The sequence below is a fragment of the Pleurodeles waltl genome, chromosome 6 (assembly GCF_031143425.1).
Source record: "Pleurodeles waltl isolate 20211129_DDA chromosome 6, aPleWal1.hap1.20221129, whole genome shotgun sequence".
In the NCBI taxonomy this organism is placed as follows: Eukaryota; Metazoa; Chordata; class Amphibia; order Caudata; family Salamandridae; genus Pleurodeles; species Pleurodeles waltl.
In genome coordinates this window covers 903,111,502-903,137,040 of record NC_090445.1, presented here as the reverse complement: position 1 = coordinate 903,137,040, position 25,539 = coordinate 903,111,502, and the positions used below count along the sequence as shown (strand labels likewise).

General features: G+C 41.0%; 1 protein-coding gene across 2 annotated transcripts in view; it reads right to left on the bottom strand.

The window, feature by feature from the left end:
- Positions 1-25,539, bottom strand: part of PTPRE (protein tyrosine phosphatase receptor type E) — a 939,227-nt gene that overhangs the window by 257,471 nt on the left and 656,217 nt on the right. For both annotated transcript variants that reach the window (XM_069239717.1, XM_069239718.1), the window contains 2 exons: positions 21,645-21,781; positions 4,306-4,396 (listed from right to left, as the gene is read on the bottom strand). In XM_069239717.1, the coding sequence (XP_069095818.1) occupies positions 4,306-4,396; positions 21,645-21,781 (228 nt within the window). The remainder of the gene's footprint in view (positions 1-4,305; positions 4,397-21,644; positions 21,782-25,539) is intronic.

The following is a 25,539-nucleotide window of genomic DNA, read 5'->3' as shown; positions in this document are numbered from 1 at the left end:
AAAAAGTCAGGTTATGGGGGATCCAGTGGTAGTCACAGTGCTAATTATTGTTTTCAAAAGAGCTCAAGTTTAATGCTAGAACTGATTACTTTCAAGACTACAGTGTCAATGTGGGCTTTTGATAGATTTTTATTGATCTGTTGTCAAATGAAATGATCTTCATAATTCAAGAAATAACATAAGTATTGTAAAGGCATATAGCAGAGAAATTAGGCAATGTCCAGTGAAATAATTTCTTTAATAGGCATGGTTCATAATTCTGAGAGGTGAAACAGTAACAGCATAAATATAAAAAATAGGGCAATGTTGCTGCAAGCGAAAATGGGGAACAAAATCACCTTTAGGGCACAAAAGAATATATACATTTTCCATGAACGTTTACAGACCATTCTTTTCCAAGTCATTATCATAAAATGCATGAGAAAATCAGAGCACTAATGGATTTAGTTTTTTTTAGAGTTTTATGATATATAAACTTGAAATAGCATCAGACCACTCCAGGAAGATTCCTAATATCAAGTAAAGAGGAGATGAAACTACCAAAATAATAGTCCTCAAATGGCTGAACAAAATATAAGATGTGTCTCTGCCCTTTTTTCAGTGAAAAAAAACAATGCAGACGTAAAGAAACCGATGCACAACTACACAAAATGAACTTTTTCTGAACACTTACCTAAAATACTTCTTAAAATGCAAGTTTTCAAAATATAGAATTTCCATACCACGTTAAGACCAAAATATTTCATTCAATACTTCTGATAAACCAGTATCCACAATGAGAATCCAAGAAGGTCGATCATGCCTGTGCCGGATCCGTTGGTCTGTTCTCCTGCTCTCTTCACCAGAACCTCAAAACCATTCCAAACAATATTGTGAGGCCCTTGTACAAAAAAACTGTCTAAGTCCAAAGGTAATTTTAAGCGCTGAGCTAACCATGAACCCATACACAATAACATGCACTTGTCAAGCCACCATTTGTCCGGGTCCAAGTAAAGTGGCCCACAACAATATTCAGATGTTTTCCTGATAGTTCCATAACTTTCCAGTGATTTGACTCCCCCCTGACTTCTATAGTGCATTGTTGACATTATCAAAAGCTTGTTTTCTTCATGTATCTTTATTTTACCATATCCACTATTTTTCTCTTTTTTAGGTCGGGCGTGCAAGGGCTTTGACCTCTTTTAAGTATCGTGGGCTTTTAACCATGCCCATCACCTTCATTCGCTCCTGGACTTGCCTTTCAAAAATCACTTGATGTGATTGATAAATGTTTTACGTTTGTCCGGCCTTAAGCCTGCTTTTGTCACACCTTGCAGACTGCCCCTGTTACATGAATTATTGCACGATTGCCGATATACTTCCGAATGGGCGAACTACTTTTTTTCTTTTGTCTCTCCCCTTCGTGCTGCATGGCGGTCATGGAGCTCACAGCACGAACAGGCACAACAGCGTGGACTCGATCATGGGTATTGGAGAGCTGGTCACATTGTTCACAGTTACCTATTAAGAATCCTTTCTTGTGGCTCTCCCCTAAAACACTTGAAATTGGTAAATGCTTAACGTAAAACAAAAATCCTCAAAGCGAAAGGGGCTCTCCCGGCACAATGAGAGAGACAATAATACAATATCCACTGCACTCTGGAAAATTGCCCCAGAATGCTTTGCAGGCCATTAGTTTTACACAACATTTTTGCTCATAACTCCGCCCATGGTGGTCCTAGGACAATGGGACCACCACCAAAACGTTCAACACAATACACTCTTTCTGTCTATGTCATCTTTGGGTCCGCACACTAGGTTAGTGGGGCCCCCAAAATAATAACCCCTCCCACCATTCAGTGTCTTTTTAGGTGCTCTTATGCCTGGAACTTTTGTTTTAGAGCTGGGAATAGCTAGTGTTTTGAGGGCCTTGTTTGTAATATCATTGGTATAAGTTGGCTATTCCTGAAAATGTGTAATGCACTACACTCTCTAGGGGCTAACTATATGGTTAAGCTGCATTATTTATTGCATTTTTTGTGTGGTTATGCTCTCTAGGGCCTAACTATTTAGTTATATGACCATGTTTCTAACAAATGCTATTTTTATTGTGGTGTTCTCTAGGGGCTATCTGAGAATGACAGTCAACATAGTATAATATTTGCAGTAAGAAACATGCCCCATAACGCTTTGCAGGGCATTACTTTTACAGGACATTTTTGCTCATAAGTCAGCCTTTGGTGGTCCTAAGACAATGGGACCACCTTCAAAACACTTTCTTTCTGTCTACATCATCTTTGGGTTTCCACACAAGATTAGTGGGAACCCCAAAATATTATCTCCTCCCACCATTCAGTGTCTTTTAAGTTTTCTCATTGCTAAAACTTTTGTTTAACAGCTAAAAGAAGTTTTGTTTTAAAGGCCTTGTTTGTACTATCATTGCAGTAAACCTTCTAGCCCTAAAAACGCCCTTTAGGGGCCAAGTATAGGGTTACACTGCATTACTTTCTCCTGTTTGTTCATGGGGTTATCCCCTCAAGGGGTTAACAATATGGTTACATTACCATGATTCTTACAAATGATATTTTTGTTATGGTGCCTTCTAGGGGTTGTATTGAGCATTACAGTCTTATGCCAAAGTCTATTTCTGAAAAAGCTATATATGTTAATTGTATATGTTTTAATAATCTCTCCTTTTTACAATTAAGACCATGATTCAGCCAACTTAACATCCTTATTACAATATGACTGCTTGAACACACTTAATATATTTGGATATTTGGGTGACCCTTCTAGTTTATTTCTCCTCTGTGGGTGTCTTGTGCCATTTTTTGGGGAATTGTGTTAGCCAGCCAGCAACTCTGATGGTGGGGTGTAAAAGTGTTATTCTATTGGAATTAGCATGGCAGATTTAAATTAGGATGCTAAATGGCAACAATTTTATTTTGTATAGCAGACAGAGGAAAAAGGTGAATGGAAGTGCTTCAGTTATACGTAGGGCCACTGGAATTATATGGCAGGAAAAGACAAAATTATAAGGCAGGGTTGATCAATTTATGTGGCAAGAAAAGTCCAGTTATGTATTTACAATGCCAATAGCTCTAACTCAAGCAAATGTGAGACCTATTGCATTACAAATGCTTGTTTAATTTGCTTTACATTTTCAAGAATTTATGACCCAATGCGCAATGCCTTTTTGCAGTCGCAAAGTCTGCGATTCACAAAATAACAGGATTTGTTAACACAAAATGGCTTTTTGTTATGGACTAAACCTATTTTCTGATTCAGTAACACATTAGTGATTTGCAAAATGAACTTAGCAACCCATAGCAAATCGCTATTTGGAAAGGCATGTTTAGGTCGTCCCTTCCAAATAGCAATTCATTAAAGTATGTATCACCGTTTTGCGACCAAAATCTTACTGACACCTCAAAGTTGTTAACCCATTCAGAAATGTGTAAGTTCCCCTGGGGACACTTTTCCCTTTGTGAATGTTAAAAAAGTTTTGGGGGAAGTAAGCAGTGATCCACTGGACCACAGCCAACACTGAAAATTAAATAAATAAAACAATTCAGACATTTACTTTAAGGAAAATTGGCTGCAATAACATTTTTTGACTTTCTTGAAAACACAAATGCAGACATGGTGGTCTGCTGATTCCAGCAGGCCAAACTCATTGTGACAGGATCCAATCATAGCGAGTTGGAATTTAAAACCTATCTCAGGAATATAGATGAGGTAGGTGCGAGTTGGAATTTAAAACCTATCTCAGGAATATTGATGAGGTAGGTGCCATTGCGACCCGCTATGATTCAGGATTTTTTTATTCAACCTATAAGTACATAGATCAGACTGCAAAATACCTTTCCATTTGCAAAACAATTCTGTGCATAATTTGCTACCACTTTTTGCAATTGGAATTTTCATACATCGGGCACATGATATGAACACTACATTCTTAAACCCTTTAATGTTATTATTCTTTGAATTGCCCTCACTTGCACTCTACCCCACCAAACAGCAGGTCTTTCATTTGTCATGTATGTCAAAATGCATGCTTTATAAAGAACATGCTTTATGTTTGTGGGGCTTTCCTGGCCAGGGTTTAGTTGGAAGATCAACATACTTTAAAAGGACCTTGTCTAATGTTTGTGGAGCTTTCCTCGCAAGGCCTAAAACGTCGAAGTCTCTTGACACCCAGTGCCGTACTCTTCCAGGAGCACGTTTTCTAATTAGGCATTTCATATTTTTTTATGAAAGCATTTAGTCACTAGATTATGTGTGCATTCAGTTGGAAGCCAAGTAAAATCTTTTACTAAAACTCACAAGGTAGGATATTTGGGTACCGATTTCTCTCTCTGTTCTCGTCCTTATTTGCTGCTTCAAATAGTCCTTGGAGATGTACAGGGGGCAGTGCCTAATCAGGAGAAACATCAGATGCCACATTAAAATCACATGTACCACTGCATTAGCAAACTCAATGCAAATCACAAGAAATGTAAAACTTATATGTTTACCATCCTAATGCCCACACGCTTAGTAGTTTTCATTTTCTGCAAATTTGCCTATTTCAAAGCCCAATTATATCTTATGATGGAGATGTAACTTTAGGATGAGAGACAGCATTTACAGCATAGCATCATTGGTGAAAAACAGTATAGACTAAACGTAATACTATTTTATAAATTATGCATAACAACGTTTCATTTTAGTGGTATCTCACACAGAAGAACATTAAATTGGTTGGACTATAAGGAAGTGGCAAAAGCAAAGGCTTATAACAGCAAGAGAAAGTCAAGAAATCATATATAAAATTAATTAGTTACACCACTGGAACATAGCGGCATCTGCAGGAACAGGATACTTTATTTTGCAGCCCTGATGTAAAAAACTTTCTGGCTTAATACACTAACTTTTTATTGTGTTGTTTTTAATGTAATGGCTTAAATGTGTAATTTCTATTTGTAATGGTTATGAGTAACAATGCACTTTATAATAACCATGGGGAACTATGAAGAAGTATGTAAGTATGGATAGACTCTGTGGACACAGTATAACAATAACTAGCTACAAAGCAAAGGGGGTTTGTACGCATTGATATTAGGGCGCTTAAGGTGGAAGAAGGTGCTGATATAGCATTAATGGAGGTGGCTCACACCTGCAGTGAGTCTAACAGAAACATAGAGGGCAGCAAACGGAGGGCAGTGCCATGTGTGAGAGAGAGGGTGTTTGAAGAAGGCGGTAGAAGCGGGAATTCATCCTGATGGTTCAGAATCTACAAGGGTACCATATGAAGCAGTTTTCCTTCAGGAACTGGGTGTTAAGCTTTTCGCACAAGCAAAATGATGATGATTGGTGAATCTGTACAGGTATGGCATCCCAGAATGTAGAATCATAGGTAGGGAATGATGGTGCCTCATGCATTTCCTAATTTCCAGTCTGGAGATGTTGCTGCTTCATGTTGTGCATGCTCTACTGGAGGTCTTCAGATTTGTTGCCTGGCATGATCGAGTGACAGAATGAACTTTGTTGCAAAGGGTTCTTGTGATAAAGTGGGTTATTAGTGGAGTGGATGATAGTCCACCATAAGTAATAATGTCTTTATTACTGTAAGGTCAAGTAAAGGTTTCAGTATTTTACACCTGAGCTCATGTTATCTGTGGCATGGAGCAGGATTAACTTAAGAAAATGTGTGAAGCAATTAAAAATACCAAAAAAGATAAAAACTCAACAATATAACACAATAAAAATCCTGCTCTAATTTATAATTATGGAGAATATTTTAATGAGCAAAATGACAACAAAACGAAAATAATCCAATAAGAGGAACCACACATACAAATTTATTTGTTTTAAATAAAAATAGAGCACAGAAAGTGCAAACAGTCAGTGTGAGCAACCAGTCACACTGGACCGCTAAGGTTAGGTAAGGTTTAAGCTGACCACACAGGAGCGCAGGTTAGATGTAAGAACCAGCTTGGAACTGGTTAAACAGCTACCTTCCAACTCAAAAATGATTCTGGAGCAAAGGTGGTCATCGATGAGTCATCAGCAGGGCAAGCTGCATCTCAGTCAGGGTTTGACAACAGCAGGTTGCTGAAAAGCAGTCTCCCAGTATACTTGTTGACAAAAACAGAAAAGCTCTGAGCAAATAAAATCTAGCATCCATGCTTGGGAACAGCTCAATGCCCTGGAAAGGGCTCAATGTTGATTAGCTTTGACTCAGGGTCACTCTCACTGAAGTCTTCTAGGTTACGACATATAAACTTTTCTGAAGTCAGATCATGGCAGACCAGCAGGTGGAATGAGAATGGTGATTCGACGTCGACAGCTTCGGCTTGACAATGGTCCCAGTCTCCTGCTGGTTCTTCATCGGAAAAGCTGGCAAAATGTTTCTAAGTCCCAGCTTTTGCTGTTTGAGCAGGAAGAGTACAATCTGACGCCAGCCAAGGGCTCCAGGACCTCAGGAACAGTACCTGGAGGTCACGATTCTAACCAACAAAAGCCATCAGCAGGGTCCAGAGCAGGTCTAGCTGGAACCAGTCAGGTGGGTCCTTCTGTGCTTCGAGCAGATTTTGTGTCCCTAGATTTAACAGGAGGGCAGTGAACAGACCATTGCAGTTCACTTCTTATTCCTGGGTACAGGTGGCTTCCAAAAAGTCCTGCAGTGTTTTGAGGATACAGGGTTGCCAGATTAGTGCCTATTGCCTATAATGGGTGGGGAAAACTTGTGGTCACACTCTAACCAATAGAGTATAAGTTACCTAGTGTGTGACCCTACACACATTTGCAGCACTTTCTGTATGCATTCCTGTAGACTATCACTCGGTGACCCTCTCTACTTAAAATCAAGATGGCAGACTTTTTCTTCCCCTGTGCAGAACTCCCTGTGCCCACCCTAGTGGTGTGTCGTAGGGAATGAGCAAACCCTCCTGGCGGTCATTCAAAACACGTTCTGGGGGTCGCTTCGCTCCCACTGAGATTGGTGCATTGCTAGCTAAATAAATCAACAACTGGGTATGGTGTTCAGCTGCATTTCCAATGATATAACCACATAACAATCATGTCACTCTGTCCTTCTCTATCAGTTATTAGTTCCTGCCCTCGCTAATATTATCTACTGTAGCACCACCCCTCATTTACAACTCCTTGTAGTTTTGTGGGGACTATATGATGGACCTAAATCATATCATATTAAAGAGTGTAATATTTTCATTTGCAAACCTTGTCATCTCCAGTCTGTTGGCGGTTAAGCCTTCTTTAAGAAAACAGAGTGAAAATGCTGGTCCCACAATTAATTTTTATATATACAGCTGAGCAAAGGGACATAGGTTGGATGCCTCTAGAGCTTCCAAGGTGGGTAAAGAGGTCCTCCAGTGACAATGCAAAGTGGTACTTGTCATCCCTGCTTAACCTGAGCCTGTAATATTCAGATGGAGAGAGTGCTGTCAGATAGTGACCAAGGGAAGTCCTCTGTCATTGTCTGCCTTGTACCTCAAATTCTCCTTATCATGATCACACGTGGTGAATTTATTTTTCACCACCGGGAGGAGGAAGCGGGTGCCTGCAGATGCTCACATTGCAGTATTGGATATAAAAAAAATGGAAGGCTCACCTTGTGAACCAGATGCAGTGGCTCCACATAATATCCATGCCAATGGCTACACCACATGCCAGTTAAGGGGATGTCCTTGTTACCCCGATGACCACAGGGTAAACAAAATGGGACTGAGGGAACCTTTTCTCTTCCTACTGTGAAACAGAATGCCTATTGGCGCTTTGCTCCCTACTTATGGACGAGCCAATTAAGGTGAATGCCTGGAGGAAGTCTGCAAAGTCATATTCTTTTATGTCAATGGGGTTGCAGTTTATCTTGGGCATGAGTGGTGATCTTTGCTATCAGGCTAACAATGAGTAATTTCTCCTCATTCATTTTCTCCCACACCGGGAGCATCAATTTTTCATCAAAGAAATTAAGGTTGCGTTGGCTACAGGGCACTCCTGAGACCCTGCAGATTGGCAGCTGTTCAGAATTTGAGACAGCTGGTGCACAAAATAGCAAAGGAATAGCAAGCAAGCCTACAGAGAGGGCTTACAGGCACATTGCATAGATCACTTATAGGTGGAGCAATTCACAATCAGCAAGAGAAGGCTACAGGTGGGAGAACTGCAGAGTGTGGAGCAGTCCACATCACAGCAAAATATCAGACTGTACAGAGGTTCAAGTGGCAGTCATTTGATACAAGAAAGCACCAAATGACATACAGATGTGACTGTGTGAGGGATAATGAAATGCTGCTGAGCTATAAGTTACAGTGGTCAGCTCAGCCCTCAGTCTACATATCTAAAAGCATATTCACGTTTAAGATTTCCTTCCATGTGTGCATAACTGCAGTATCATTATATGTGTTACCATCGAATGTAGTGCCCTTCTAGTATGCAAGCTCAACATTCCTTGCAGGTTTCCCTTTTGATGATGGCTTAACGATTTTTGTCAGGCAGGGAATTTCTAGCTAATGGAGGGTGTAACTGTTCTCCAAAGGGTCCCAGAGAGGCAGAGAGGGCAGGGTAGGGGAGATGTCAGGTAAGAGGCCTTAATGTATAAAAACACTTACTTAGGGATGTTTGGATGATCTGTGGTTTGAAGTTCTCTCCTTTGGGGAACTATTCAAACGCAGTCCCTTACTGGTCACATCTGTTGCTACAGGCAGAAAACTGCTAAAAAAATATCTCTTGCTTTCTGGTTATATCATGGTGAAAATAAAAAGCATTTCATACTTATTGTAAGCATGTGTTCCCTTTGACAAAAGTGAAGGATGTTGGGACCCCCAATGTATCTTAAACATTTCACTGGTGGGAACAGGCATAACATAAGTCAGCCCTAATGCTTCACTCTGCTGCAAGCCAATAGGTGCTTTAGACAGGCCTTTACATGGCAACCACACTGGCTAAATATCAGTAACCTTTCACCCAGTTTGAGAAGGCAGACACTGAGGCATCAACAAAAGGCTGGCTTTGCTAAGAGCACCATCTTCCCAGCTTTCAGGAACAATAAGAGTTGTAAAATAAAAACAATCCCTTCACCACAGTGTTTATTTTTTTAAGTGGAAGGCTCTTCTTCCTATTTTTTGAGGTTTCTACCTACTTGAAATATGTGATCGAAATAGGATTAAAAGCCATGTGCGAATGAACCCAGAAAGATGTGCATTTGTGAAAAGTAGTCACAATTGTGAATTCAGCCTAGAAGCATTTTTGTAGATCGTTTATAGTTTTCCCAAAGAATCTAATTGTTGAAATAAAAAATAATGAAAACAAGTAGGAAAAATACAAATAGGTTATAATGTTTTAATCTATAATATGTGCTCCAATGGCTGATTTACAAAAGTAAAATCCTGAAACATCCATTAGATGCCTCTGTATGCAGGGATATTTGAGTGTATTTGGCTGCCCAAAAACAAGCAATACCCAGAGTCAACAACTGAGCTGCAGCTCATAATAATACTTCATTGTGTACCCACCATGCTTTCATTTATATGTTAAAATGTAATGAATGAAAAATGGGTATGAAGAAAACCTATGTATTTTCAAACATATCCAGGATACTGAGTTTAGGAATAGTGGTGATTTATATAGCTCTGAATTTGGGGTTACTCATACTATTATGTGCTTCAGATGGCATTTCGCAAAATATGTTCTTTTATTCATGCTGGCTTACATTTGGAAGCTAAAACGTAAAGAAATTCAGTAAATGTTCTAATATTCTGTGTTTCCACACTTCTCCTGATAAAAACGATATTCCATTTGCATGGGTGGACCTATGCATGTGACAGGAAAGGCGGCAAAAGGCAATGTGGAGGTTTCAAATGTTCGCCATCAAAACTGACATGTTTTACAATACGAGTAGCAGCAGTATTTGGGCTCAGACACAAGCCATGAAAACCTCCTAAACCCATGCATTTCTGAAAACTGCTCACCCAGGAAATTCTAGGGTAGTGTGTCTTTCAGCAAGGACAAGCGTGCTAAGTGATTTGCGGGTGCATTCAGCCCGTGAAGTTTGAGGCTCAGGATTCTTAACCATGTGTGCTATTTGGTGGTGGTAGTGTGGTGGTGTTGCAAGGAGCAGGGTTAGGTTGCCTAGTTGGGAGCCGTGTGCCTTCAAGGTATGAGTAGATATGCTGGAGGAGGATTGGAGGGGTGGGTTGAAAGGGGAAACAATCTAACAATCTGGGGGTGTAACCCGTAACTCAATCACTCCCTCCATGGGGGCTACAGACACTACCTGTGTGGGGGTTGTGGTGGCGAGCATGTTAGCAAGTTACGTGCAAAGTGTGTGTGTGCTCCCCGCTGTCCGGCCGTCCCACCATAATGCAGAAATAATGTGTGGCTGTGGCCCAAAGGCCACTATGAGAAGCTGTCTCAGTGATAATTGGGCTTCAGGATAAAGGCCCTGTAAAATCTGCCCTGCGCGGATGTGTTTATGCTGATGAAAGCTGACTGTTGAGCTGGGTCATACGTCCAGATGGCATTGCAGTGTTGTAGTTGGTGGAAAAGTGCTCCCCGTTTCTGAAGGCGTCCATGTGTGCACCTCTCTTTGACGCTCAGGTCTCTCGTCTGCCATTTCTGAGTTGAAAAGTCACAAAGTCGAGTAAGCTGATCTGCCCCCTCAGTGGGCTCTCCCAACTTTAAGACTGACAGCGCCTCTTTCATGTAACTGATTGTATGTTTTTGTTGTTCCATACCTTCTCACGTAGAAAGGTAGTAGGTGTTTCAAGTGAGTGGTGCCTTTCAAGAGTGATAAGGGACTAGTCCTGGTATAGCCACATATTCATGCCTTCAAACAGGATAGGGCCTAGGTCACACACCGCTGACATGATAGCTTCCTTCTGTCAAAAGTGATTAACACATTTAAGTATGTCCTGTGTGGCTCCTGAGGCAAAAGAGGGCTAGCCTGCTCTGTAGGTATGATCTAGCACAATTTCTTTCTTGGTTAGATCTGAAAATTTGTGACAGAAGAAGCATGTGACATAGCATTATAGGTTGCTAGAATCTGCAAGTAGGGGGCACCTCTAATCCTGATATTAGAGCAGTGAGATATATTTGTAGGATCCTTCAGGTGGAGTTGTAGGTCCATATTATGTACTCAGAGCTTGAGCAGCTTGTGCCTAAAGGTGTACATTTCTTCCTCCTTGGCATCACTTCTTTGCTTGAAAGTGGCCACCCACTGGCCGATTTCTGCCACTGCATTTCACTTCCTTGATTTCTGTGGCGACATTGCATTGTATTGTATTGTATTGTAATCGTATTTATATAGCGCTTACTACCCCTGACGAGGCGTCGAAGTGCTTTTCGATCAGTAGCACGCTACTCCAGAACCCAACAAGAATTAGTGATGGATTAGTATCGTTTAATAATGAGTACAGTTTAGTATTATTATGAGTTAATTTGGGCCGCGGATATGAGAGTTTGTTAGTTAGATTGACTGGAGTAATGGAGGGGTGGAGGAGGAAAGAAATCCAGAAGTGTTAATTGGGAGTATATCCTTCATTTACTCAACCCAAAGGCTTGGGATGAATAAAGGGGGGCGGAGGGGGAAGAGTATGTGGAAGGGTTAGGGAGAGCATAGTAGCAGGGTGAGATGAATGCAGGAGAATTTAGTAGGGTTGTGTGGGAGGTCACAGAGGTAGAGTGAGGTTTGGTGAGTTAGATGTGGAGGTGGAGGGAAGAGCTTAGGCAGATATATTTAGGAGATGAAAGTGGTAGAAGGGATGTGGGATGAGTCAGAGTGAGAATGGACGATAGTTTGATAGAGACATGACATAAGAGTGATGAGTAGATACGTGTGATAAGATGAGAGCAGGAATTCATAGATATCTAGTATAACAACCCAAAACCAGGAGCCATGCAATGATCCACGAACATGCCAAGCACAGAAACAACATATACACATACATACACATATAAATATATATATATACACACACACACATGAATACACACACATATGCACTTACAACACATAATTAGAATCATGGGTAAAAAATACTTAGTCAGACAGGTTTAAAGAGTGTGTGTGTATTTTATTGTTATGACAGTAGCAATACATATTTTCCAAAGAAACTATAAATAAATAGAAATATACATATAATCTGAAAAAAATATTTATCCACATAGGCATATGCAGTTCATAGTTGTTTGAAAAAGGTGGTTATGAAGGAAAGAGCCAACTCTTGAGTAGTTTTCTGAAGACAAGAAAGTTATCTGTGGCTCTTATAGTTGGGGGTAATGAATTCCATATTTTGGCTGCTTGGACGGAGAAGGATGTACCACCTATAGTCTTTTTCTTGTATGGTGGTGTTCTAAGGCGGGGTGCCAGTCTTGAGCGGAGGGTTCTTTGTTGGATGTATTTGGTAATTTTCTTTCTGATAAAAAGCGGTCCTGTTCCATGTATAGCTTTGTGGGTGATACAAAGCAGCTTGAAAGTGCATCTTCTGGCAACGGGTAACCAGTGTAGTGCTCTCAAGGCAGGGGAGATGTGGGCTTGCGGCTTTATATGTAGTAGTAGCCTGGCTGCGGAATTTTTTGGATACGTTGTAGTTTTTTCATAACAGATAGAGATGATCCATGGTAGAGGCTATTGGCATAATCCAGTTTGGATAGCGAGATAGTAGCTTGCACCTTGTGTGGAAATCCGAGGTGGGGGAAGTTGCGTCGTAAAGTCTTTAAGGTGATGAAGCTTGTGAGTGCTAATTTGTCTACTTGGGCATTCATAGTTAACTTGGAATCCATGGTGATTCCTAGGTTTTTAACTTCCTTGGATAATTGAGGAGGTGGTCCGAGATCGTCAGGCCAGACGCACAGAGGGTCATAATTTTTCCAGTCACCACATATGAGTATTTCTGTTTTGGAGGTATTTAGTTTGAGATGGCTCCAGGTCATCCACTGATCAACGGCTCTGAGGCAACTGAAGATTTGGGAGTTTTCAATGTTTTGGGGGTCTTCTAAGTTAAGTAGTATTTGTGTGTCATCTGCATAGTTGTAGCATGTGAGATGGAAATCATTGATCAGTTCTGGTAAAGATATCATGTAGATGTTGAAAAGCAAAGGTGAGATGATTGACCCTTGGGGGACCCATGCTTTTGTGAGGTAGGGTTTGGACGAGAAGGGGGGCGAGTGGATGATATTCGCTCTTTTTTGGAGATAGGAAGTAATCCAGTCGAGAGCAATCCCTTGTATACCGGCTTCGTGGAGTCTTTGAGTTAGGGTGTCATGGTCAACTGTATCAAAGGCAGCTGAGAGGTCCAAGAGAAGTAGTGCAGCAACTCCATTTCGTTCGACTGTGTTTTTAAGATCGTCCCAGATTGCCATGAGTGCCGATTCAGTGCTTCTTCCTGGGCGAAATCCAGTTTGGAAGTCTGAAAGTATAGAATTGTCTTCAATGAATTGTGACATCTGGGCTGTGAAGTGCTGTGATGTTCCTGCTGAGCTTGCCAAATAGTGCCTTCATGTAAAAGAGGGTGAGAGGGACCTCTGTCACAACTTGTTTGGGACCTTTAATATGCTCTTCAGAGGTCCCCTGGTCTGTGGGTGAAGAATCCCTGGCCCTGTATGATTTTTTGGAAGAGTATGTGATCAGAATTTGTTTAAGTATTGAGGTTTTTTTTAGTTCTATGCGCTTCCACAGTGAGAAGGGGTGGCAGCCATGTGGAGTGTCTGTGGAAAGTGACTGACTGTGGTCCTGTCTGTGTGGTGGTGTTGCTGTTGATATGGGGGCAGAGACCACTGAAGGACCTCTAAGGATGTCTGCTAGTGATCAGCTAGTTTTAATGTGCTACAATGTCTTTAGTGCAGGGAGATGTGCGGCCCTCTATTTATTGGTGAGTGAGCACCAATCTTGTTTTAGGTGAACTAAGGCAATCTCACCCACATCAAAGGAAACATCCTTGCCGTCAGTACCACAGGCGGCAGTCCTTCAGAGCCCCTGAGATTCCAGTCCTGCAGCAATGCGCCTCGGCTGGAAACACCAGCCTCCTTTTCTTGGAGTCCCAGGCAGTCTCAACAATAGATTTTTGTCATTTTGGTGTCAAACTATTTATTACCTTTTACTCTGTTTTTCTAAATTGGTGTGGGATTTTCCTTGTGTTGCATTTTCACTTTATTACTGTTTGAGTGCTTCATAAATACTGTACACATCGCCGCTAAGTTAAGTCTGACTGCTTTTGGGCAAAGCTGCCAGAGGGTTAAACACAGGTTAATTTAGTGACTTTTATTGTTCACTTGGCAAGGAGGGTGGCTGCTGCTTAAGAAGGGCTCACACCCCACTCAACCAACAACTCAATTTCTCACACCCACATATTATATAAAGCTTGGACAGTTTTTTAACTTATTATAGAAAACTAGGGCTATCTGATATTCCTCTAAATGAACCTGTGTTATACAGTTGTTGCTGGCAAGAAAGGTGCCCTGGGAGTTGTTTAAAATGTATAACTATGAATACAATATCAGAGACTGGCAGGCAGTACTCTGAACTAAAATAGTAATTTCTGTGAAAAATGAAATTATTTTTATGGCTCTCCAAAAAATGGGCCAACATGCCACTACGAGATTCGCAACAAAGGAGTCTAGCAATCAGCACAAGATGAAGATGGTGCTTGATACACTGTACAACATATTGAAAAACACCACTTCAAAAACAGGGGATAAAAAGAGAGAAAACCTGTATGATGTATGTACTGTGAATGGAGAAAGAATGCCAGAAGCTTCACCCCAGCAGTAACTGCAGGCATTTTAATCCTTGTAACAATTCATGGATCCTCACCAGGAAGGACAGTGACGGCAGGCACCCTTTATTGTCATAGGGAAGTTTCTTTTGCACAGACACTAAGGGCCTTATTATGACATTGGCAGTCCTAAGCCCAGCAATGCTGTGGTGCTTTCAGACCGCCACACTAAAGGAAGTCCGAATGCCACATTATGCCCCTGGCTGTCGGACCGCTGTGCCAGGAACTTTCTGACGGCCGCTGGAGTCATGGTCAGCCAGAGCGGTGCTGAGTTCAGCGCTGCCGTGCTGATCACAAGTCCAGTTTCCATCAGCCTTTTCAGGTGGGAACCCCACCATGAAAATGCTGGAGGAAATACACTGCAGGCGTCCCCCCTACCCAGCACCCTTGAAATGTGCACTGTCTGCTATGCAGACAGTGCGCATTTCGACGGTGCTGGTGTGCTACGGTATTGGGCTCGGCTCCCATAAGGGAGCCGAGGCCAATACCGTAGCACTGATCCCGCCGGGCTGACCAGTGGGAACATCATAATACGGTGTTCCCACTGGTCAGCCTGGTAGGAACATCTTAATATGACGGGGGAGTGAGGCAGCCGGGCTGACGGCCGCCTCATACCCACAAGTTTGGCGGTCGGTTCATGCAACTGCCAAACTCATAATGAGCCCCTAAGAGTCCAAAATTGGAATGTAGAAATGTTGTGTCTTACTTTGGAATAAAGCTTTTAGAATTCAGTCATTAAATATATCAAAAGCTGAGATAGAAAAACTGTTTCAATATTTTCGGCTTCTTACTTTTTTTCATGTTTATGTTTTCTAATTCACTGTGGGTTTATTGATGTTTTGAATTTTTTTCTGTGACAGGTTTTCTTGCAGGAGGGGAAACAAATTTACCCAGCACTACAAGACAGAGGCCCAATAATGCAAAGATGCAGGACGTTGGAATCCTGTCGCTTATAAACCTAAATCGCCAGAACAGCCATTTCTGGCATAATTCTGTACATTTAGCTAAAGGCACCAATCATTGCTTTAATTACAACCTCTTGCTTACTACTTAATTGGTATAAACATCCACATTCCTACAGATAAGCAACAACCAAACATACAGTCAAAATATGTACTAACTGCAAACATGAAAATTACTTACTTAAGGGGTCCGTTAGTTACAGGGAATCAACAGCGACTGTCACATTCATATTTAAATAAGGGTTTGAATGAATATGTATTATAAGTGCTCCGGTTGCAGGCACCAACACAATCAAATATTAATAGACTCCCTGACTCCATTTATGAGGCACACATAACAATTTAAGTCTCACAAGCTGAGAAAAATACTTTACTAAAATAGTAATCACAGTGAGACTCTGTTTAGTTGAACAAGATTTGTTAAAGGATAATAAACAAACACTTTCAGCACAAAAACATTAATCATTTTTGGATAGATTTCTAACCTTTATTTGTATACAAGGGAATCCTAGGCAAAACAAAAAGTGGTCTGAGTAGCCACATTATGATATGGGAAAAGGTGCACTATTTAAGGGCATCCACATTAGTATGGAGAACTGGCAAAAACAAGCAATAGCAAATCCAATGTGTCTTGGTATAATGTGGTAACGCATCAAGTGTTAGTGTGAGACACACAGGTGTATCTGAGATGGTAGGTAGAAGGATATTAATGAGATGTACCCTATTGTCAATTTACCGAAGTAGGGTGTACAGGTATTGTCACAATTCTAAAAGTAACTCTACATATTGCCTTTCAATGAAATCACACATAGGCTACCACTCATTTAATGTTGAAGATGCTCTAAACATGGCTATCAGTAAAGACTGGTTTCAAAAATGGTGTTCTTTTCAATCCTGCTGAAGTTGTGGGACTGGAAGGTAGAGTGTGGTAGGCTGCTAATGCTGGGAGTGAGAAATGTGTCAAAGTTCATTCAGAACGAGGGACCCACCAGCTATAGGAGTCTCCATTCTATTCCTATATATGAACATTTTCTTTAAGTGAGAAAAATAGCTTCTTTCCACATCTATGCACCACACATGGAGGAATTACTTCCTGTGTTTATCTATATTTAAGCTGGGAAGTGTATTTCAAATGCTTTCGTTATCCCTCAGTCCCGTCTTTCAAAGCCTGTTTCAAAGCTTCCTTGTTAGGGATTGCCTGGTCAATTCCTATGCTCAAATGACCCTTGTCCAAATACTGCAGCCATCCCCCATCGAACACTGCAACCATCTCTAGTCCTTAGGATGAGACATGGCATAGGAAGGGTTTTGGAAGGCAACCCAGCAGCAACAGTGATCAATAGGACCACCTAATGGAGCAAACTCTTTAGCTGGGCTATGACTCATTGCTCGACCATCTCACATTTTGACAGAATAAGAGAAACGGTTAAACTCTACAGCTGGTTTTCTGAAAGTGTCAACTAAGTCCTTTCCCTAGAGAAAGTGAATACATTTTAGCCATTAGTCTATGATCTCTTAGCTGAATGAGCTGTTGAACATGAAGACAGAAATGACTAATTGTGGCAGTTCGTGGATGAAATCTAACAGCCATCAGATCCAGCATCATCTTGCTGCCAGCATTTATTTCACCTCCTTTTTCCTCTGACACCTTCAGACATTCTTACCAAGGGTGTGGAATTTATTAAAATATCTACTTGTCCAGGGGACAGGTTGCTTCTCAAATCTACTTGTCCTGTAAAAAGATCTACTTGTCCCTTTGGTGCCATGTAGTGTCACGACAAATTATGGCAGCAATCTCATTATGTAAGAGATCTGATTATAGCCTCTCTGATTATGCCAGGGCTACTACCATAGTAGGGCTTGAATACTTGCAGTTTCAATCCCTACTGTAGCAATTTCCTTATTTTGCCACCTTTCTGAAGATCTGCATACTGGGGCTGGAGGACGCAGTAAGCAATAGTTCCAGGGCTGGAATGCCTTTGAGTCTGCAAACCTACTAACCTGCATGTTTTAAATATTTTCACCAGCTTCTCTCTAATATTTTCCCATAATAAGAAAGGTTGGACATTTACTCCTGACAATGGCAGAATTAGAACTTCTTCCAGGGTTGGGAAGAAAGTAGCTGGAGGGAAAATGAACTTGCAAATGCTCAATAGATTTTCACATGAGCAAATCTACATATGCGTATTTACCCATGCTAAAATACAGTTCACAAATATTTTATAGGGGTACGACATATACCATGGGTGCACTTTTGTGACTTTCTTTAAGAATTTGGGGCCACATGTAGGTAGGTTCAGATTTGCGACCCGCAAATTGCAAGTCAGAGTGACTCGCAATTTGCGAGTCGCAAATCCGAATGTAGGATGGTGTCCCTGACACCATCTGTGATTTGCAAGGGCATCGCAAATGCCCACCTAGTGAATAATCATGAGGTGGGTTGCAATTTGCGACCCCCTTGCGAATAGTGGCCCTCACAGGGATGGTGGCCTGCCAGAGACAGCAGACCACCATGTCTGTGACTGCTTCCTTAAAGGAAAACGAGATGCATTACAAAAACAAAAAATTAAACGTTTTCGTTTCATTTTTTCAGAGCAGGCAGTGGTCTGAAAAAATGTTTACAGTGACATTCACAATTGGGAAGGGGTCCCATGGGGACCCCTTCCCTTTTGAGAAAGTGTTAGCACCCATTTGAAATGGGTGCAAACTGCGATTGGTTTGCACCCGCGTCCGCGGTAGCAAGACAATCCTACATTGCACTGCGAGTCGCAATTAGGAAGGGAACACCCCTTCCTAATTGCGAGTCGCAAACCCGTTTTGCGATTCGGTAACCAGGTTACTGAATCGCAATACTGGGTTTGTGCATCGCAATGTGCTTTTTGCACGTCGCAAACAGCGAAAGTCGCTGTTTGCGACATGCAAAAAGCTACCTACATGTGGGTCTTGGTCCCTAATTAGGTCTGGTGTTAACAAAGAGATTTTGTTTTTATTAAACTTCTATTTCTCTCTCTTTCGGCTGGCTTTACTGTGAGTGATCGCATTCTGCTCTTCCACAAGGAGCATATTGGCACACAAAGTAGTTTTGTTCAGTGTCAGGAACTACAGTGGCAATCAGTGACGTAACGAAACTGGAGGGTGCCCCTTTGCAAAGAATATGGAGGAGCACCCTCTCATGACTCACTCAGGGCAGGTGCTGTGCTGAAGGGGCCCCCTGGAGGGAGGCTGGGGGGCCTTTGTTATGCTACTTGTGGCAATGTGCGCTTTTAGAGTTCAAAAACTTTTTGAACCTCATAGCCTAAACTTTTCAAACATGTGTATACATGTGTATACAAGTTTTTTTTTTTTTTGGTACTGCAACTAACGTCAGTAGTGAAGTGTGACCTTAAAACATTTATTTACAGCACTCACCCTAATAATGAAGGCTTTCAAATAATGAACCATAAATACAAGTTCGAACAGCATTATCTTTTGGAAACACATTACCTCAACTGCAGAGAGTTCCACTCTCAGTAAACAGGCAACCAAAGGGTTTGTGCTGCAGAGGGTTGGGCCTACTTGTCCCAAGGACACAGTAAACATAAAAACTTGTTGCCCTTGACCCCAAACAAGATGTCCCGGGCGATAGGAATTCCACATCCCTGCTTACATACTTGATCATTTCACCACTCACTTTCAAGGCCTACTTCAGTATGCTTCAAGATCTCATCAGATCTTTCAACCTACATATTGCAAAAATGCTGATATGCTATTGCAAATATGCAGATGACATTTAGGGCCACATGTACAAAGATCCGGTTTTGCGACTCGCAATTGGATCGCAAATGACCTACCTCATGAATATTCATGAGGTAGGTCGCAATTTGCGACCCCATTGGGAATGGCGGCACTCACAGGGATGGTGGCCTGCTGGTGTCAGCAGACCACCATGGCTGTGACTGCTTTTAAATGAAGCAGTATTTTTTTAGAATGCAGACTGTTTTTTTTAATTAAGGAAAACGGCCTGCATTTAAAAAAAAATACTGCTTTTCGAAAAAAAAATGAAAAGTTTTCTTTTTATTTTTTCAGAGCAGGCAGTGGTCCGTGGGACCACTGCCTGCCCAGAACAAATGTCTTCGCATGCATTCACAAAGTCAAATGGGTTAAGTTTTGTGACTGCATTTGCGGTCACAAAACAATCATACATGCCATTTAGATTCGGTATTAGGAAGGGACACCCTTGACACGCCCCTTCCTAATACTGAATCACAAAATCCAAACTGCGACTATGACATATTAGGAATAGACTACTACCTCCAACCCGGTGACTTATGAAGGCTGAGTAATTGCCTTAAACTGAACTCTTTTAAAAAAGAGACACTAATCTGCAGAGAATGGATGAACTGATAACCTGCATCAATCTGATCTCAGGACCTAGTCCACCACCAGTAAAATCAGCTTAATTATGAAATATGGGAAAGATCACAACTTCAATCTATCCCAGGATCCTGCTTATTCCCACTACAACTCCCCTAAAATGTGTGTCAAGTCACAGAAAATGCTTTCTACACCAAGTGGACTCTTCAGTGCATTCTCCCTCATTACGGCTCCGTACAACCATCACTCTTGCTGTATCGTGTTGTGACTAAGCAAACAAACTTATCTTCTACAACTATTCTGAAGATTGTGAAGAAAGCAAAATGAGATAGCAAGAAAACTCAGATATATTTGCGTATGGCATCACATTTCACCAGCACTTTAAGTGTTTTACTGGCTACCGATAGCCAGACACTTCATATTCAACATACTCTGCATTGCCCATAAAACTGTTTATGTCAAGGGCCATTCCATCATCCATGTAAATCTCCAAAGATGCTCAAAGAATTTAACCCTTTGCTCAAGAATGATATCTCATCTGTTCATCCCACTCTACATGCTTCACTCAAACATCCTTCATTTTACAAGTGGGAAACAATGCAACATAAGCCTGCACAACCAAAAAATATGCAAGAATTCAGGAAGACAGTAACAAAATAGTTCAGTTTTAACGGATGAGTAGGGACCAACAAGCAAAAGAAATAATCTTTCAGCACCACAAGAGCTGCTCGAATGACACTGAAATAAGGCTCATAATCTCACCCTAACTGAAACCAAATCTCACTCAATGATGGTAGACATGACCATGTGTGCAGCTATGTCTAACTCTACACAAAACACAGTGCCCTATAACAATCATCTCTCACCTGTATTTTTCCCACTACACGGCACAGCGGCATATCACAAGATAGGAGTACAGCTTTAGTCATCATGCAGAGCACTATAAGGTCCTCCCACACAGACTACACTTCAAACACCCTTCTATTTAAGGACAACCAAGAAATTAACATACTATCTATTTGCTTCTCATCAGAGGGTTTTAAGTGTTATATAAAAGCAATACAACTACAATACAATAGAGCTCACCTAAATGTCAATGTCAAAAGCAGAACATGCAACAAGACGGAACAAAACTTTACAGACTAGTAGTTAAGGATTTAACACTGAAGACCTGATTTAGACTTTAGGCGATGGACACTCCCTCACAAAAGTAATGGATATCTGGTTCACACTATTACAAGTGCATTCTATCCAATGGTACATGTAATACGCTGGAGGGGATATCAGTCATGTTTGTGATAGGTAACCTATCCTCCAAAGTCTAAATGAGGCCCTCAGTTGAGTCAGTTGAAACTGGGACCCATTTGCTGAAACTGTGGAGAACACATCTTCATTTTACCTCTGTATTGATTACCCAAGTGTTTTTTTCACTTTATTTTAAAAAAATCACTGCATATTTTCAGACATACATGATCAACTGAAGACATGCCAAATATATTTAAGTCAAATAACAAATCATTCCATTAAATAAAATGTTTATCATTGTCTCACCAAAGCAAATAAAATAACTTACGTTGTACTCTTCACGGAACAATTTGCCATCATCAGCTGACCGTATTCTAACCTCCACCTCCAAATTTTCCACTGGGATAGGAAAGTATCTCTTTTGCCCCATTGGTGATCTGCTGAGAAGCATTACCCTCTGTTGTTCTGTCAATCAAGAGCAGTAAACAAAACTATTGGATTTATTCGCATTGAGGCTGAATGATATACATGTAATCCCTGCGAAGTGCAAGATTGAGAAAGGAACACACATGCAAACACACAGACACACCCTAGAATAGCAAGTAAGCACAAACCTTTGCCTTATCAAATGAATTATTCACAGTATCTAGAGTGATCAGTTTGCTATTCATTCACAAACGCATTCAGAATTAAACAGTTTTTTACCAACATAAAATATTAGGGTTGCAGAAGTTGGGGCAAACCCTGAGTCTGACAAAGATGATGCATCTGACTCACAACCTCAAGCTGGTTCAGAATGGAGGATAAGAAGCTAAATTCTAGAGCCTTTTCTGTAAATGTTAGCCAATATTAAGACAGGCCTGAGAAGTGGGAGTGTAACATCTTCATTTTCGAAGTAACACTATAACTCTGTCATTCTGTTATGTAGGACAGAATTCCATTGCACCAGTGTTCCTGAATACAGGTGCAAGAGCCTTCGTCCCAAAAGCTACATATGCTGATTGGACCCAGATCCAGAGTAATTCACTTGCTTCAATAATATGCTAAGGACTTAAGTTATGTGGAGCACAATATTGTGAAAAGCCTTTAGGCATTGGGGAAATCCAGGAGGTCACAAATTAGTTTAAAAAAATTACTGACTGTAAACAGACAGCACATTACTTTTTACTGCTTTTTTTTTAGAGTGTCTTCATCATTTGAAATCAAGACAATACCTGAGTTTTAACCAATGTGAGAGGGTTAGTCATAGCACAGAATTAAGTGTATGAAGAATTTGTAGAATCTGAGGCTGAAGAGTAAAGGTATTTCTATTCAAGGCATGCTATTATGAATGAGATACTGTGTGTGACTGGGAAGTACCAGTCAAGAACTAAAGAAACTTGTGCAAATTAAAAAACGAGTCAATATTCTGAAACCTTAAAAATGCAAGAGACATTTAAACTGTGTGGCCCTCAAATGGATCTCACATGGAACAAAGCGGAATGTGTAGGGCACCAAAAACAAAGCCACTAGGGCCCAGTGCAAGATAGAAGGCCCATGTTGAATTTCAGGGACGTTCTTCATCCTCCCCACTTTCTCTTATTTTAATATGCAATGGTATTTACTTATTGCATATTAATATTTATTTATGTATTTTATCTGTAAATTCCTTACCTATCCATAGCCTCCATTGAGTGGGGGCACACACATGGCTAATTTCAAAGCAATCGATATTTCAATGTAGTTTAGAGTAGGAATAAAGAAGGAACTGGAAGCTTCCAGGGACCAGCCAAATCGTTAATATTTTCCAGATTAACATGAAGGACTATCTTCGGTGGAGGGGTAGAGAAAGGGTTTTCAATACTTCCACATCCTACACCTAAAAGCATAATCTCCTGTTTTCACTTTCCAAACAGGGTGGACCTGGAGAAGGCTCAGATCAGTGGAACATAGGTTTCAAAATGGTATGGAAGGGAGAGGTCTGTGAGTCAGAAATTCTGCTCCTATTGTTTTTGTTGCCCTATATACTGTTGCGTATGTTCTCATTATCCTAATGAGACTAATGGATTCAGGTGACAGAATCACCTGTACTGCGGGAGACTGAGTTTGAACCCGCACCATGTGACGCCTGTCGGCCCTAATCCGGGTTTTGTTCCAGCTAACTAGCAGTGGCTCCTCACCACCCAAGAGCAGGCATGATTGGGGCAGGGCACATGCATAAATGACTCCTCAGGGTAATCGTGGTCACTCAGATCTCATCCGTTTCTCTCAGTAACATTAGTCTCACATTTGCATGGACAATCAGAGACAGAGTATAGTTCAATAAGGTTTTACTGAAGAAACTGCATCTTGGATAATAAGGCATGTATTGCAATAACTAGGACGATATAACACAATAGGATTAAAACACAAAAGTAACGCTACCATATTGTCACTAGAATTTATAAGGATAGTTCCTACCTAAACTATGTTAGAGCACAGCATGTTAAGCTCTAATTCTGCCCCTCAGAATTCCCCTGGGAAGACATCATCCCTCATATCTGAGCAAGAGGCCTGTAGTCTGCAAAAGCAGCTGCAGCAAAGTAATCAGCAATCAGCATACAGTCATGGTCATCTGGCTGGAATCTCCCTCTAACATAGATTGGTCAAAGTAGTGTTTTTATAATAAAACAGCTGATGTTCCAAGAAAGGATCCCCATGTAAGAAAGTGTATGTTTCTGTGAACATTGGAGACAAAGTGTACCACTTTTGCCGGCAACATATCTTACTGCAGCCTTGAGAAAAGCACAGAGTGAAAGAAATGTCTTAAGAACATTGGGCCAGATGTATCATCACGGCCCTTTGCGATTCGGAAATAGCAATTTTTAAGAAATTGCTATTTCCGACTCGCAAAGTGCCATGTATCACATTTGCCATTTGGTAATAGCGATTTCTTAAAAATCGCAAATGCTATTACCGAATCGCAAATTGCGATACCTGCCCCATTCGCACCTATGGGCTTGTTTGCCCATATCTGCTAATTTTTTGCATTTCCAAAATTGCGATTTCTGAACCAGAAATCGAAATTTTGGAAATGCAAGACCCCAGGGTGCTGGGGGCCTAAGGCCCCCTCTGCTGCACCCCAAACATTTTTGGGGGGACATGTAAGGTGCACACATGCCAAAAGGGCATGTGTGCTTTACATGTACAATTAAAAAATGCATTTTAAATGCATTTTTAAATTTTGCACATGGTTACCACCAAGTTCAACTTGGTGGTAATTAGAGATTCCTTAATGCCCAATTCGCATTAAGGAATTGCTTCATACATGTGCTTAAGAAATAGCAAATAAGGATTCCTTATTTGCGATTTCTTATTTAGAGAATTGCAATTTGCGATTCTCTAAATGGGGTCGCAATTTTAAGGAATCGCTATTTTAGCGATTCCTTAAAATTGCACTGCGAATGCCTTTCTTACATTCAGAAAGGTGATTTTGCATTCGCAAACGGCCGAATTTTGCAATTCGCACTGTTTGCGAATGCAAAATTCTTTGATACATCTGGCCCATAGTGCTGACTTAGGCGAACAGCCAGATAGAATTTTTTTTGTTGTTGGTGGCAAAGGAAGTTCTGTCACTGGCTGAGGTAGAGGATGCAATATTAATCAAGTTGGAAGTTTGAAATGTTCAATGCTCTAGTAACAATTGAGTAGTAATCATTTTAAAGAAATTGTGAGATTTGAAGGAGGCTTTTCAACTGAAAATGTTGCAAATGAAAAAACACTTCAATTATGGAACTGAGGATAAGATTTTCTTCCACAGTTACTCCCACGTTCCCTAATGCGGAAGATGGGGAGGACAGTGTTTCAAAGACACATGGTCAAAATTTAACATTGCAAAAGGACTTGGTTGTGCATATGGGAACCTTAGTCTTACAACTTCTCTCCTTAAAACAGTTTCTGTGAGTGTGCACCTGCTTGAAAGCAGGATTTCATTCAGCTAGAGGCTGTGGTAGGAGACTGCAGGACTGGATGAGCTGAAAGGTAGCTGGGTCTATATGTCATTGAGTCAGGTGCAAAATGAATAGGTCTGAAATTGACAATACATTCTGCTAAGGGGCTCACATATATATTAATTCATTGTGGGGTCAGAAAGAGCTGCCAAGAAGCTGGCTGGACCTGCACATCATGGCCACCCCCCCCCACCCTTTATGTTTTTGTGTCAATTTAACCCTGATGTCTAGAGGCCTTTCTGTGCTCCACCAGGT